General features: G+C 41.6%; 1 protein-coding gene across 1 annotated transcript in view; it reads left to right on the top strand.

Annotated features, from left to right (window-relative positions):
• The window catches only part of LOC122540179 (dynein axonemal heavy chain 8-like), a 1249383-nt gene that overhangs the window by 107015 nt on the left and 1128238 nt on the right, over positions 1 to 14130 (top strand). The window contains exon 6 of the mRNA XM_043675521.1: positions 1606 to 1795. Coding sequence (XP_043531456.1) covers positions 1606 to 1795 — 190 coding nt within the window. The remainder of the gene's footprint in view (positions 1 to 1605; positions 1796 to 14130) is intronic.

The following is a 14130-nucleotide window of genomic DNA, read 5'->3' as shown; positions in this document are numbered from 1 at the left end:
CCAGTAACCACTGCAGACAGGATGCATAAATCTTTCCTCAATAACATTGGAAAGTATTGGAGTTGCTCATGAAACTATCAGTATAAAGAAATAGTTGTTTAACATTCATTTAAGAATATCCTAATCTTGTAAACAGATTTATTGACAGCTTTATCAACAAACACTGCCGGACTAATCTTATTTTTTTTTGGGGTATGCAGTTAAGGTAAGCATTCCTCATGAAATTCAGTTTCATAACTGTGTCAGCAATGTCTCTAGACCTGAAAACATTAAGTGCATCAATTTTTCTTGAATGGTTATGTGACCTGAAAATGTGTTGCTGGAAAAGCACAGCAGGTCAGGCAGCATCAAAGGAGCAGGAGAATCGACGTTTCGGGCATGAGCCCTTCTTTGGGCTCATGCCTGAAATGTCGATTCTCCTGCTCCTTGGATGCTGCCTGACCTGCTGTGCTTTTCCAGCAACACATTTTCAGCTCTGATGTCCAGCATCTGCAGTCCTCACTTTCTCCTGGTTATGTGACCTGTCAATCAGAGAACCCAACACCTGTTATATGGCTGAACTAATGGCTGAAGCATCTATCAGTGAACAAATCCAAACATATAGTGCAATTGTAACTGCAATTAAGTTAGTTTGGAACCTCAGTTTAATTTAATTGGGTAAATCAGTCTATTGTCTCTGAGGAGCTTTCCTCATTCACAATGTGATAGATTTAATGTTAATTTTTCTTTTCTAAACAAAGCCCCTCTCATCTGTCAATGCATTAGAAATATACTTATCTGCATTCTATTATGAAATTTGAAGTTAGCAAAATCTTTTAAACTTGATGTGTCAAAGAGTGTCTACCTGCAATAAAGGCTTTCTCCTTTCTTCGCTATATCCCTGAACTGCCACATGCTTTATTCCCCTCAGAAAGTATGAAATCAGTCATGCACCAAGAAAGTTACATTCCACGTTATTTAAAAATACCACAAAAGGGGAATGTAGAGTTATCTCTTTCCTCATGCAGGAATGGCAAAATCCAGTCAGTATTGGGTTTGACACTGGTGTTATGGCAATATTTCTCTTCTCGAGAAAAGGTCTAGTTGTTACTCTTGATTAAAATAGGTTTGGCCTGGTCTGTCTGACTTTATGTGGATGCTCTTCAACAACTGCATTGGTCACTGGGCTTCCTTTCCTTCAATACACCTAATGTGTATCTTCATTGTAAAAGAAAATCTTTTTTGCTATAGTGTATATTCATTTTGATCATTTAAATACTTTAAATCCTGTACCAACTTGGTTGCTTATGCCTTGAATTGATGAGTTTCGAGCACTGGTGCTCCTACAGCCCATGATTCATCATAACCATTTAAATTATGTGACTTTGCAGCAACAGAGATGGAAGTCCACTTCATATTTTGATGTAATCAAAGTAGCATTAATGAAATTTTAGATGCTTTGATTTAAAAAATTCTAAATACTCCATAAAGTAGTTAATTATTAATTTCTTCTGTGTTAAAGAAGCACCAGAAACAGGGGAATGTGATATCTAGTAAATACTTTTTTAGCAGTTTTAGAAGTAGTTGTGTTTGACTAATAATACTAATCCATATACCTATTCGCAGGAAGCATTCTTTGGTGTCATGGATTGCAGTGATGGAATACTTTCTGGTGCTGCAACTTTGCTGGAGAATATTTTCTTGCCAGCCATTTCTGCAACTGGAAACTGGGGTGGACTTAATCAAGACGTAAATAGGGAAAGAGAGAAGAAAGCTTTTAAAGATATTATCCGCAGATACATCACTTTCTTAAATGGTAAGATGTCTGAATAGCTAGTTGGTCTATGGATTGCAGCTTATAATATGTACTTACACAATGGTGATGTAATAGGATTAAAATCAGCAAAGCAGATATTACCCTGTGGTTCTTGTGGCTGAAAAGTCACATAATACAATTGTAGACTAAAAGGAGGAAAATCTCACAAACTTTGAAAATTAAAGTACGTGGATTTGAGATCCAAAGGCATCTGGGTGACCTAATGCATGAATTGCAAAAGGCTAGCACGCAGATGTTAGGAAGTAGTTAGAAAGGCTAATAGAGGGTGTGACCTTGTAGAGGTTTATAAAATCATGAGGGGCATGGATAAGGTAAATACAAAACTCTTTTCCCAAGGGTAGGGGAGTTCAAAATAGAGGGCTTAATTTTACAGTGAGATGAAAATGATTTAAAAGGGACCTGAAGGACAACTGGAGGTTGGCTAACATGGTGCCACTGTTTAAGAAGGGTGATAAGGACAAGCCATGGAACTATAGACCAGTGAGCCTGACCTCGGTGGTTGGCAAGTTATTGGAGGGAATCCTGAGGGACAGGATGTATCTGTATTTGGAAAGGCAAGGACTGATTCAGGATAGTCAACATGGCTTTGTGCATGGGAAACCGTGTCTCACAAACTTGATTGAGTTTTTTGATGAAGTAACAAAGACGATTGATGAGGGCAGAGCAGTAGATGTGATCTATATGGACTTCAGTAAGGCGTTCAACAAGGTTCCCCATGGGAGACTGATTAGCAAGGTTAGATCTCATGGAATACAGGGAGAACTAGCCATTTGGATACAGAACTGGCTCAAAGGTAGAAGACAGAGGGTGGTGGTGGTGCGTTGTTTTTCAGACTGGAGGCCTGTGACCAGTGGAGTGCCACAGGATCGGTGCTGGGCCCTCTACTTTTTGTCATTTACATAAATGATTTGGATGCGAGCATAAGAGGTACAGTTAGTAAGTTTGCAGATGACACCAAAATTGGAGGTGTAGTGGACAGCGAAGAGGGTTACGTCAGATTATAACAGGATCTTGACCAGATGGCAAATGGGCTGAGAAGTGGCAGATGGAGTTTAATTCAGATAAATGTGAGGTGCTGCATTTTGGGAAAGCAAATCTTAGCAGGATTTGTACACTTATGGTAAGGTCCTAGGGAGTGTTGCTGAACAAAGAGACCTTGGAGTGCAGGTTCATAGCTCCTTGAAAGTGGAGTCGCAGGTAGATAGGATATTGAAAAAGGCATTTGATATGCTTTCTTTTATTGGTCAGAGTATTGAGTACAGGAGTTGGAAGGTCATGCTGCGGCTGTACTGGACTTTGGTTAGGCCACTGTTGGAATATTGCTTGCAATTCTGGTCTCCTCCCTATCGGAAAGATGTTGTGAAACTTGAAAGGGTTCAGAAAAGATTTACAAGGATGTTGCCAGGGTTGGAGGATCTGAGCTACAGGGAGAGGCTGAACAGGCTGGGGCTGTTTTCCCTGGAGCGTCAGAGGCTGAGGGGTGACCTTATAGAGGTTTACAAAATTATGAGGGGCATAGATAGGATAAATAGGCAAAGTCTTTTCCCTGGGGTTGAGGAGTCCAGAACTAGAAAGCATAGGTTTAGGGTGAGAGGGGAAAGATATAAAAGAGACCTAAGGGACAACTTTTTCACGAAGAGGGTGGTACGTATATGGAATGAGCTGCCAGAGGCTGGAGGCTGGTACAATTGTAACATTTAAGAGGCATTTGGATAGATATATGAATAGGAAGGGTTTGGAGGGATATGGACCAGGTGCTGGCAGGTGGGACTAGATTGGATTGGGATATCTGGTTGGCATAGACGGGATGGACCGAAGGGTCTGTTTCCATTCTGTACATCTCTATGACTCTATGACAACATTTTCATAAGAGGGCAGTTTGTATGTGGAATGAACTGCCAGAGGGAGTGCCAGATACAGGTATGGTTACAACATTTAAAAGACATTTGTACAGGCACATGAATAGGAGAGGTTTAGAGGGATATGGGCCAAACACAGGCAAATGGGACTAGTTTAGTTTGGGAAACCTGATCAGTGTGGATGAGTTGGACTTCAGTGTCCATTTCCATGCTGTATGATTCTATGACTATATGAAAAGAGTTGAATGCAAAGGTGAGGAATTATACTTTAGTTATCCAAAGTACTAGTTACCACACCATAATACTGTGAGTAGCATTGATCTGCTTATTTAAGGTAGGATGTAAATGTGTTGGAATAAGTTCAGAGAGGGTTTACCAAACCAAAACCTAGAATGGTTCGACAAGGCTAGGCATGTTTCTACTGGAATTTAAAAGAGTAAAAGGCGAGTTCACTTAAACATAAATGACCCCGAGGATCTTAACAGGTTGAATGTGGAAAGGATATTTTATCTTTAAAACATTTTAAAAGTTTTATTGTCATGTGTTTTTTACAGTAAGAATGCAATAAAATACAGTGAAAAGCTTTCAGTTGTCACCACAATTCAGCACCATTTTTAATAATTTTAAGAATAAGGAGAAAGAAGGACCGAAAGTTTGAAGAGAGTCTATCAGTCCTGAACCAGCTCATCACTATCAGTGATATCAGCAACAAGGATATTTGTTCTTGTGAGAGAGTCTAGACCTAGGGGTCACTATTTAAAAATAAGGGTCACTAATTTAAGGCAGGGATGGGGAAAAATAAATCCTTTCAGAGGGTCATGAATCCTTGGAACTCCTCAATAGGCAGTTGAAGTTGAGTCTTTGAATATATTTAAAGCAAAACGTGAGTAGATTCTTAGTGAACAAGGGGTTGAAAGGTTATTGGGTAGGTTAGACTTTCAATCAGATCAGTTATGATCTCCATAGGAAATGAAGCTTGATGGACAAAATGCTCTAATCCTGCTCTCAATTCGTGTGTTTGCATGTTTGTGTGTTATGGTCTATCTCCAAACACTTTCACAGCTTAAACGTATCAGATTAAAAGGTCTCTGATTTTTGTGTGACTGAGAGGATCTTCCTTCTCCCAAACTGTGTAGTGTGTCCTGGAGGTATAATATACCAGATTCTGACAGCTACCTTGTTGCTGTTCATAGAATACTGCTTCTATAATAAGATCATCCACAACTATGATAGTTGGAAACAATGGATTGTAGTGGCTCAGGCCATCTGTGAATATCAGTATAACCTTGATTTTTTTGGAAAGCCTCTTTTTCATGTGGATTTTGGCAGCGTCTTTGCAATTTCTGGAGGAGTGCCCTGAAGTCTTCAGTCCTACTTTTTAAAATTCATTCATGGGATGAGGGTGTTGCTGGTTGGGCCATTCTTAATTGCCAAGAGAGCAGTTAAGAGTCAACAACATTGCTGTGGGTCTGGAATCACAAGTAGTCCAGACCGGGTAAGGATGGCAGTTTCCTTCCCTAAAGGGTGTTAGTGAACCAGTTGGGTTTTTCCAACAATCACCAATGGATTCATGGTGTCACCAAGTTGGTCCCTTTTTTCTAAAAGCTATTCCTTTTCTCAAGGATACTGTGTCCATGGTCTTTTTCAGAGAGGTCATAAATCAGCTTCCAACTCCGAGGTGACTAGTTTGGTACAGAGATAAAAAAAGGATATTGATAGGCCTTTTGTTCATATGTAAAAAGATGAGACTTTAGGCCAAAGTGGTCATGTTTTAGAATGTATAATGAAAGGAGAGTGGTCAGCTCTATAGCCGAGTAGTTCAGTCCAGAACTAGTTGGGAGTTCAACAGTGAGCTGTGTGGAAACAGGCGCTCTCTCTCTCTCTCTCTCTCTCTCCTTCTGCCCTTCTAACTTCAGCCTGCAAGCATTTGTTCCGTATTTACTATTTTTAAGGGGGTTTGCTAATTGGGACTGTTGTGTATATTCGGAACAACATAATTAAGTCACGTTTGGATAAACTGAGTTCTGTAGGGTTTCTTTGATCAGTTCTTTGTGTTTAATTGTGTAATTTTGTGAATAAATTCTTGTCTGTCTTAAAACCTGATAGTCAACCGAGCTAACTTACTCCGTGTATTGTTCACTGTATACTTCCCGAAACAAATTGCAAAGTTATGTTCTGAGCTGCCTACTTAAAAATGTCTTGAGTGGTCTGACCTAGTAAATAACAAATTGGGGGCTTGTCTGGGATTTTAAACAGTGAATACAATGCTCGTGTCTTTATTTCAGGTGTTGGTTTGGTTGGTTAGACAAAGCTTGGGATAGTAATGGGTCTTTTAGTTGCTAAAAGGTTTTTGGAAATGGATGCGGTGACTTTGGAAGTTTTGCAAAAGGTGAATAAGACCAAGCTGCAGGAATTAGCGGAGAAACTGGGATTGGACCTGCTGCTTCTGTGAGGAAAGAGAGATAATTACAGCAATACCTCAGCATTTAAACTTGCTGGAGAGACCATCAGAATCCATAGAGATTTCAATAACTCAATTGCAAATGAAGCAGCTTGAGTTGGAGGCGAGAGATAAGGAAAGGCGAGCAGAAATGAAACAGTTTGAGTTACGATTAAAAGCAGAAGAGAGGGAAAAAGAGAGAGCAGCAGAAGAGATGGAAAAGAGAGAGCAGCAGAACAGAGCATTTGAACTTCAGAAATTCACCCTTAAAAAGGAAAGTCAGCTTAAAAGGCTGGAGATAAAGGCTGAAAGTAACCTTAGTGAGGAAAAAAGTGAGAATGAGCAAGTCCCTGGTAGTCAGAAACCTAGTGAAAAACTGTTAAACTATGTTCAGGCATTGCCTAAATTTGATGAGAAGGATGTGGAAGCCTTTTTCATCTCATTTGAAAAGGTGGCAAACAATGCAGTGGCCAATGGGGTTTTGATTAGATTACTTACAATGTGGAAACTGGCCCTTTGGCCCAACCTCCGACCCTCCGAAGGGTAACCCACCCAGACCCATTCCCCTACACCTAACACTACGGGCAATTTAGCATGGCCAGTTCACCTAACCTGCACATTTTTGGACTGTGGGAGGAAACCAGAGCGCCCGGAGGAAACCCACGCAGACAGGGGGAGAATGTGCAAACTCCACACAGACAGTTGCCTGAGGTGGGAATTGAACCTGGGTCTCTGGCGCTGTGAAGCAGCAGTGCTAACCACTGTGCCACTGTTTGTTGATCCAAACGAGACTTGTAGGTAGGGCTAGTGAGGTATTCGCATCCTTATCAGAAGGGGTTATCTGGGCAGTTTGAGGAGATGAAAAAAAACATTTTAAATGCATATGAGCTTGTACCAGAAGCCTATAGACAATGTTTAGGAATCTAAGGAGGGAGCCTGGTCAAATCTAAATTGAGTTTGAAAGGATCAAACAGAGTAATTTCGATAGATGGATCAGAGCTTTAAAAATCAAGCAAATCTATGATGCCCTTAGAGAGGTAATTATTTTGGAGGAAGTCAAAACTCACTGCTTGTAGTACTACAAACCCATGTGGAAGAGTAGAGAGTTAGAATGGAAAGTCTAGCAGTTGAAGTGGCCGAAGATTATGAGCTGGTCCAGAAAACATGGTTTGGCTTCCAGAATCAATTTCAGTCCATGAGGGATAAAAATTGTGGCAAAAAGAAATCCTCACATGGAAACGGAAAGGTAGATCTCAGTGAAGATCATAAGTAGAACTTAACACAGGGTTTAAAAAATCCCTTGAGGCGGGCAAAGAAGTTAAAAAGCTCTGGTATTTTCATTGTAATAAAATGGGCCACATGAAATTGCAGTGTTGGTGGACTAGAAGAAAGCCAGATATAAAAAAACCGGACAAGCATGGAAGTTTTGTTGAATTAGTAACAAAAAGCACAAGAGAATTTAGACAACTGCCTCAGAGTGTACAAGATGATCAGAGTTGATGAAGGAGCAAGTGCCAGATCTGCTTAAAAAATAATGTTAAGAGTAAAGTTTATTCACATAGGCCAGGAGTAGCAGGTAAAGAGGTTACAGTATGAAGGGACACAGGGTCCTCTCAGTCTGTATTGCTGAAGGAATGTAGAGATATGTACTCCTGAGGGACTATTGCAAGAAATGGTGAGACAAAAATTGCTCAATTCTGTGAAGTGAGGCTAGAGAGCCCAGAGAAGAATGGAGAATTTGTGATCGGAGTACTGGACAAACTCTCAGCTCCAGGAATACAATTTGTCCTTGCAAATGATATAGCTGATTCACTGGTTCGCGTGCTGCCTACTCTATTGAATTGAACAGCCAATGGAGATGCAGGTAATTGAAGAAATAAAGAAGGTTTATCCAGGAATTTTCCCAGATTGGGTGATCACAGAGCACAAGTTGAAGCAGGAGAGATCAAAAGGCACAGATATGGAAGCTGATATAGCTTTATCAGGGACTTTTTTAGATCAGATAAGTAGAACAAAACAGGACCAAATAGATATACATGCAGGTATCTTTAGCTCTGCTACTCTTATTGAATTACAGCAGAAAGATGAGAACTTAAAACAGTTGTATCAAAAGGCATACACGGAGAAGGAGAGTGGATGCATCCCTGTGTGTTATTACTTAACAAATGATGTCTTAATTAGGAAATGGAGACTATCGCACATTGAAGCAGTTGAGAAATAGGCAGAGATTCATCAAATTGTTTTGCCAGTAGGGTATAGAAAGGAGGTGCTGCTAGTGTTGCATGAGCTACCACTAGGAGGTCATTTAGGGGTGAGGAAAACACAGGCTAAACTACACAGACATTTTTACTGGCCTTGTCTACACAAGGATGTAGTTGAATTTTTTCATCATACATGTCAGGTAATCGGAAAACCACAGGCAGTAATAAAACCTGTACCTTTAACACCTATACTAGCATTTGAGGAAATTTTCACAAGAGTCTTGATTGATTGTGTAGGTCCCCTACTCCAAACAAAAAGTGGGAATAAATATTTATTAACAATAATGGATGTGTTGACTAGATTATCAGAGGCAATCCCATTATGCAACATCACAGTTAAAAGGGTTGTAGAAGAATTACTTAATTTTTTTACGAGATATGGACTACTAGTAGAGATCCAGTCAGATCAAGGATCAAACTTCACATCCAAACTATTCATGGAGGTTATGGATAACCTGGGAATAAAGCAATTCAGATCTACTGCATACCATCAGGAATCACAGGGAGCGCTAGAGAGGTGGCATCAATCATTGAAGACCATGTTAAAGGCTTATTTGGTCAAGATTATCCAGATGATTGGGATAAGGGTTAAGCTGATAATGATGTTTGTACGTTTTGCGGTCAGAGATGCATCGAATGAATTGACTAAATTCAGTCCATTTGAATTAATGTTTGGGCATGAAAAAAGAGGACCAGTAAAATTGATTAAGGAGAAACTAATAAGTCAGAATTCAGAGCCCACCCATTTGGACTATGTGTCAAATTTTAGAGAACGATTAAATAGAGCTGGAGAGTTGGCTAGATCGCATTTAAAAGTATCACAGGATACAATGAAACAGGAAGCGGATAAGAAATCACAAATTCACAATTTTGCAATTAGGGATAAGGTATTGGTGTTACTTCCAGTAACAGGGGAGCCTTTAATAGCAAGGTTTAGTGGACCATATCAAATTGAGAAGAAATTGAGTGAGGGGAATTACTTGATAAGGAAGAAATCTCACAGTGTTTGTCATGTGAATAATCTCAAAAGATATTTTGATAGGAAAGGAAAGCAAGAGAAGAAGGTGTTAATGATTATAGCACAGAAGGAAGAACCAAGTTCAGAGGACTTTGAATTGGACATTCCTCAAATCAAATTGGACAATGGGGAAATTGGGATAAATTATTGAGTTACCTTCCCCAAGAAAATCGAAGTGATCTGAAAGAGTTATTACTATCACAAGGGGAGATATGCAGAAACAAACTGGCAACTACTAACCTAATTGTGCATGATGTAGAGAGAGGAGATGCTGTTCTGATTAAGCAACATCCTTATTGGCATAACCCTCTGAGGTTGGCACAAGTTCAGAAGGGGATCGAGGCATAATCAAAGGTTGAATAGGCTCGGACTTTTCTCTCTGGAGAGAAGGAGGAAGGGAGGATACCTGATAGAGGTGTACAAAATAATGAGAGGAATAGATAGAGTCACTAGCCAGAGACTTTTCCCCAGGGCAGGATTGACTGGTACGAGAAGTCATAGTTTGAAGATTTTAGGAGGAAGGTATAAAGGAGATGCCAGAGGTAGGTTTTTTACACAGAGAGTTGTGAATGCATGGAATGTGTTACCAGCGATGGTGGTGGAAGCAGAGTCACTGGGGACAATTAAGTGACTGCTGGACATACACATGGATAGCAGTGAGTTGAGGGGTGTGTTGGTTAAGTTACTATATTTTATGTCAGGATTGAATCTCGGCACAGCATCATGGACCAAAGGGCCTGTTCTGTGCTGTACTTTTCTATGTTCTGTGTTCAAAGTGAGTTACAGTGACTGGAGCTCACCCATAGTCATGATGCCAAAGTCAGTTGGTACCTTACGGTTATGTATGGAGAATCACAAAGTCAACGCTGTTACAAGGACTGATGCATATCCATTTCCATGGTTGGAACACTGTGTCGATAAAGTGGGACAAGCAACTTACTTTTCTAAGTTGGACTTGCTCAGAGGCTACTGGCAAGTACCTCTGTCAGAAAGAGCAAAAGCGATTTTACTTTCATAACGCCAAATGGACTATATCAGTTCAAAGTCATGCCATTTAGTATGAAAACCGTTCCAGCCACATTTTAGAGACTGATTAATAAGGTAATTGCTGGGTTACCCAATTGTGTTGTTTAATTGATGACCTGTTGATTTTTAATTCACTCGTGGAAGGAACATGTACAGCATTTATCAGATTTGTTCAATCGACTTCGGAAGACAGGCTGGATGGTAAACCTAGCTAAAAGTGAATTTGCCAAAGCCCAAGTCACATCCTAGGCCATGTTATAGCATATGGACAAATTACCCCATGGGATGCGAAAACGAAAGTAATTGGGGAATTTCACACACCGTCCACGAAAGAAGTAGCAAAGCGGTTCCTGGAATTGAGTGGATTTTCTGGAATGTTTTTGCCAAACTTTAGCAGTATGGCTGTTCCACTCACCAAATTATTCAAAAAGGGCAAGAAGTTTCAGTGGACAGCCGACTGCCAAAAGGCATTTGACAGCTTAAAATATGTGTTAACCACAGCCCCAGTACTAGCCACACCGGATTACACGAAGCCTTTCAAGATAGCTATCGATGCCAGTGATGTGGATGCAGTGCACATGCAGGAGGATGATGAGTGGATAGAAAGATCCATTGGTACTTTTCCAGGAAGTTGAACGTTCATCAAAAGAAATATTCAACAGTGGAGAAAGAGACTTTAAGCTTGGTGTTGACATTACAACATTTCAGTGTTTATGTTACCAGCAATGCATCTGAGACAGTTGTATAAACTGATCATAACTAATTGACATTTGTGGAAAAATTTAAGGACAAAAATGCCAGACTGTTTAGATGGAGCTTGTTTGTGCAGCCATTCCGTTTGACAATTGTGCATGTGGCAGGTTGCGAAAACGTGATTGGCGACACATTATCGAGCCTCAAATGAGATTCGGTGGCGGGTGTGCCATGGACTGAATTCGCACATGGTTGTGCATGGTTGCATGTGTATAATTAGTATAGTTTATAACTGTGTTTTAGGATACTGACCAGTTTGTTTTTGAAGAGTTTTACAAATGAAGCCATCTTTTGATATTGATTTGTTTTTAAAGGGGGAGGTGTTTATCTCAGCCACTCTTTTTCATTTTATATTAGTCCGCTCCTCCCTCATCCCATTTTAGTCTTCTTTGTTTCAGTGCAAGACACTGGGATTGAAACTTACTTCTCACCCTCCATCTATGTTTTAAATTCAACCATACTGTGATTGTCCCTTCCAAGAGGATCCCGAACTATGAGGTCAATAATTATTCCCATCTTATTACACAGAACCAGAACGAGAATGGCTTGCTCCCTCATAGGTTCTATTACATACTGTTCGAGGAAGTTATTGTGGATGCATTCTATGAACTCCTCCTCAAGGCTGCCTTGACCAGCTTAGTTTGACCAATTAATGTGTAGATTAAAATCCCCCATGGCATCTGTCGGACCATTTTTACATGCATCAGTTATTTCTGTATTTATTGCTCGCCCCACCATGGTATTATCATTTGGTGGCCTACAGACTGCGCCAATCAGTCTTACTATTTCTAATTTCCATCCATCTTAATTCAAACTTTTTCTCCATAGAACCTATATCATCTCTACTACCGCCCTGATGTCGTCCTTAAGTATCAGAGCTACACCATCTCCCTTTCCTTCCAGTTTATCCTTCTGAATAGTATGATACACCTGGATATTTAACTCACAGTTGTGACCACCTTGCAATCATATCTCTGTAATGACCACTATATTATATCTATTCATGATGATTTGAGCCGTCCACTCAGTTACCTTGTTTCGAATGCCAGTAAAGTGCCCTTATGGTAGCTTTTATATTGTCTTTTTGAATCCTAACACTCCCACCAGACGATCCTTTGTTTTTAAACATTCTCACTTTCTCTGTCACCACCTGGTTTCCACTCATCTTAGTGCTGCACTGCTCATTTGCTTCTTGCTTTTTATTTATTATCTTAATTCTCTTTTTCCTTAACCCCTCACCCACTCTGGCTAACTCAGCGCCTCCCCTTAAGTTCCCATCCCCCTGCCAAGCTAGTTTAAAGTCCATCCAAAGCAACAACAGCAGCCAGATCAGTCGCACGTGATTTACTTTGTTCTACAGCAGAGAGGTTTGAGGTGTGGATGAGTGGTAGTGATAGGAGACCCTCTAGTCAGGGATATACATAGGTGTTTCTGTGACCATGCACAAGACTCCAGGATAATGTGTTGCCTTCCTGGTGCCTGAAGAAGGGCTTATGCCCGAAACGTCGATTCTCCTGCTCCTTGGATGCTGCCTGACCTGCTGCGCTTTTCCAGCAACACATTTTTCAGCTCTGATTCCCAGCACCTGCAGTCCTCACTTTTCCTTCCTGGTGCCAGAGTCAGGGATGCTTCTGAGGTGGTAGTGTACATTCTGAAAGGGGAGGGTGAGCAGCGGAGGTCATATTGGTACTAATAACATACTTCGGAAGTGAGATGAGGTCCTGCAAAGGGAATTTAGAGAGCTAAGTCAAAATTTGAAAAGCAGGACCTCTAGGATTGTAATCTCAGGATCACTCCCTTGCCACATGCTAACGAGATCACAAATAGAAAGCTAATTAAGTTATTGCATGGCGATAGAACTGGTGTCGGAAGATAAGGTGGGGGGGAGGGAAATCAGGAAGCTGGAGAAATCTGCATTCATCCCTTGTGGTTGGAGGGTTCCTAGGCGGAAGATGAGGCACTCTTCCTCCAGGCGTCGTGTTGCCATGGTCTGGCGATAGAGGAGGCAAAGGGCCTGCATGTCCTTGGTGGAGTGGGAGGGGGAGTTAAAGTGTTCGTCACGGGGCTGTTGGGTTGGTTGGTGCGGATGTCCCAGAGGTGTTCTCTGAAACGTTCCACAAGTAGGCGGCCTGTCTCCCCAATTTAGAGGAGGCCACATCGGGTGCAACGGATGCAGTAAATGATGTGTGTGGAGGTGCAGGTGAATTTGTGATGGATATGGAAGGATCCCTTGGGGCCTTGCAGGGAAGTGAGGGGAGAGGTGTGGGTGCAAGTTTTGCATTTCTTGCGGTTGCAGGGGAAGGTTCTGGGAGTGGAGGTTGGGTTGGTGGGGGTTGTGGACCTGACGAGGGAGTCGCGGAGGGAGTGGTCTTTCCGTAACGCTGATAGGGGAGGGGAGGGAAATATATCCTAGATGGTGGGGTCTGTTTGGAGGTGGCAGAAATGACGAAGGATGATACTAAGAATCTGGAGGTTGGTGGGGTGTAGGTGAGGACCAGTGGTGTTCTGTCCTGGTGGCGATTGGAGGGGCGGGGTTCAAGGGCGGAGGAGCGGGAAGTAGAGGAGATGCGGTGGAGAGAATCGTCAACCACGTCTGAGGGGAAATTGCGGTCTTTGAAGAAGAAGGCCTTCTGGGTTGTTCGGTATTGGAACTGGTGTTCCTGGGAGCAGATGCGGCAGAGACGAAGGAATTGGGAATATGGGATGGCGTTTTTACAGGGGGCAGGGTGGGAGGAGGTGCAATCTAGGTAGTTGTGGGATTTGGTCGGTTTATAATAAATGTCCATGTTGAGTCGGTCACCCGAGGTAGAGATGGAGAGGTGTAGGAAGGGGAGGGAGGAGTCTGAGACGGTCCAGGTGAATTTGAGGTCGGGGTGGAAGGTGTTAGTGAAGTGGATGAACTGTTCAACCTCCTCGTGGGAGCACGAGGTAGCGCCAATACAGTCATCAATGTAGCG

Source organism: Chiloscyllium plagiosum, chromosome 3, assembly GCF_004010195.1.
Source record: "Chiloscyllium plagiosum isolate BGI_BamShark_2017 chromosome 3, ASM401019v2, whole genome shotgun sequence".
NCBI classification, from domain to species: Eukaryota; Metazoa; Chordata; class Chondrichthyes; order Orectolobiformes; family Hemiscylliidae; genus Chiloscyllium; species Chiloscyllium plagiosum.
The sequence above is the reverse complement of the archived record's forward strand: the minus strand, read 5'-3'. Positions and strand labels throughout refer to the sequence as shown.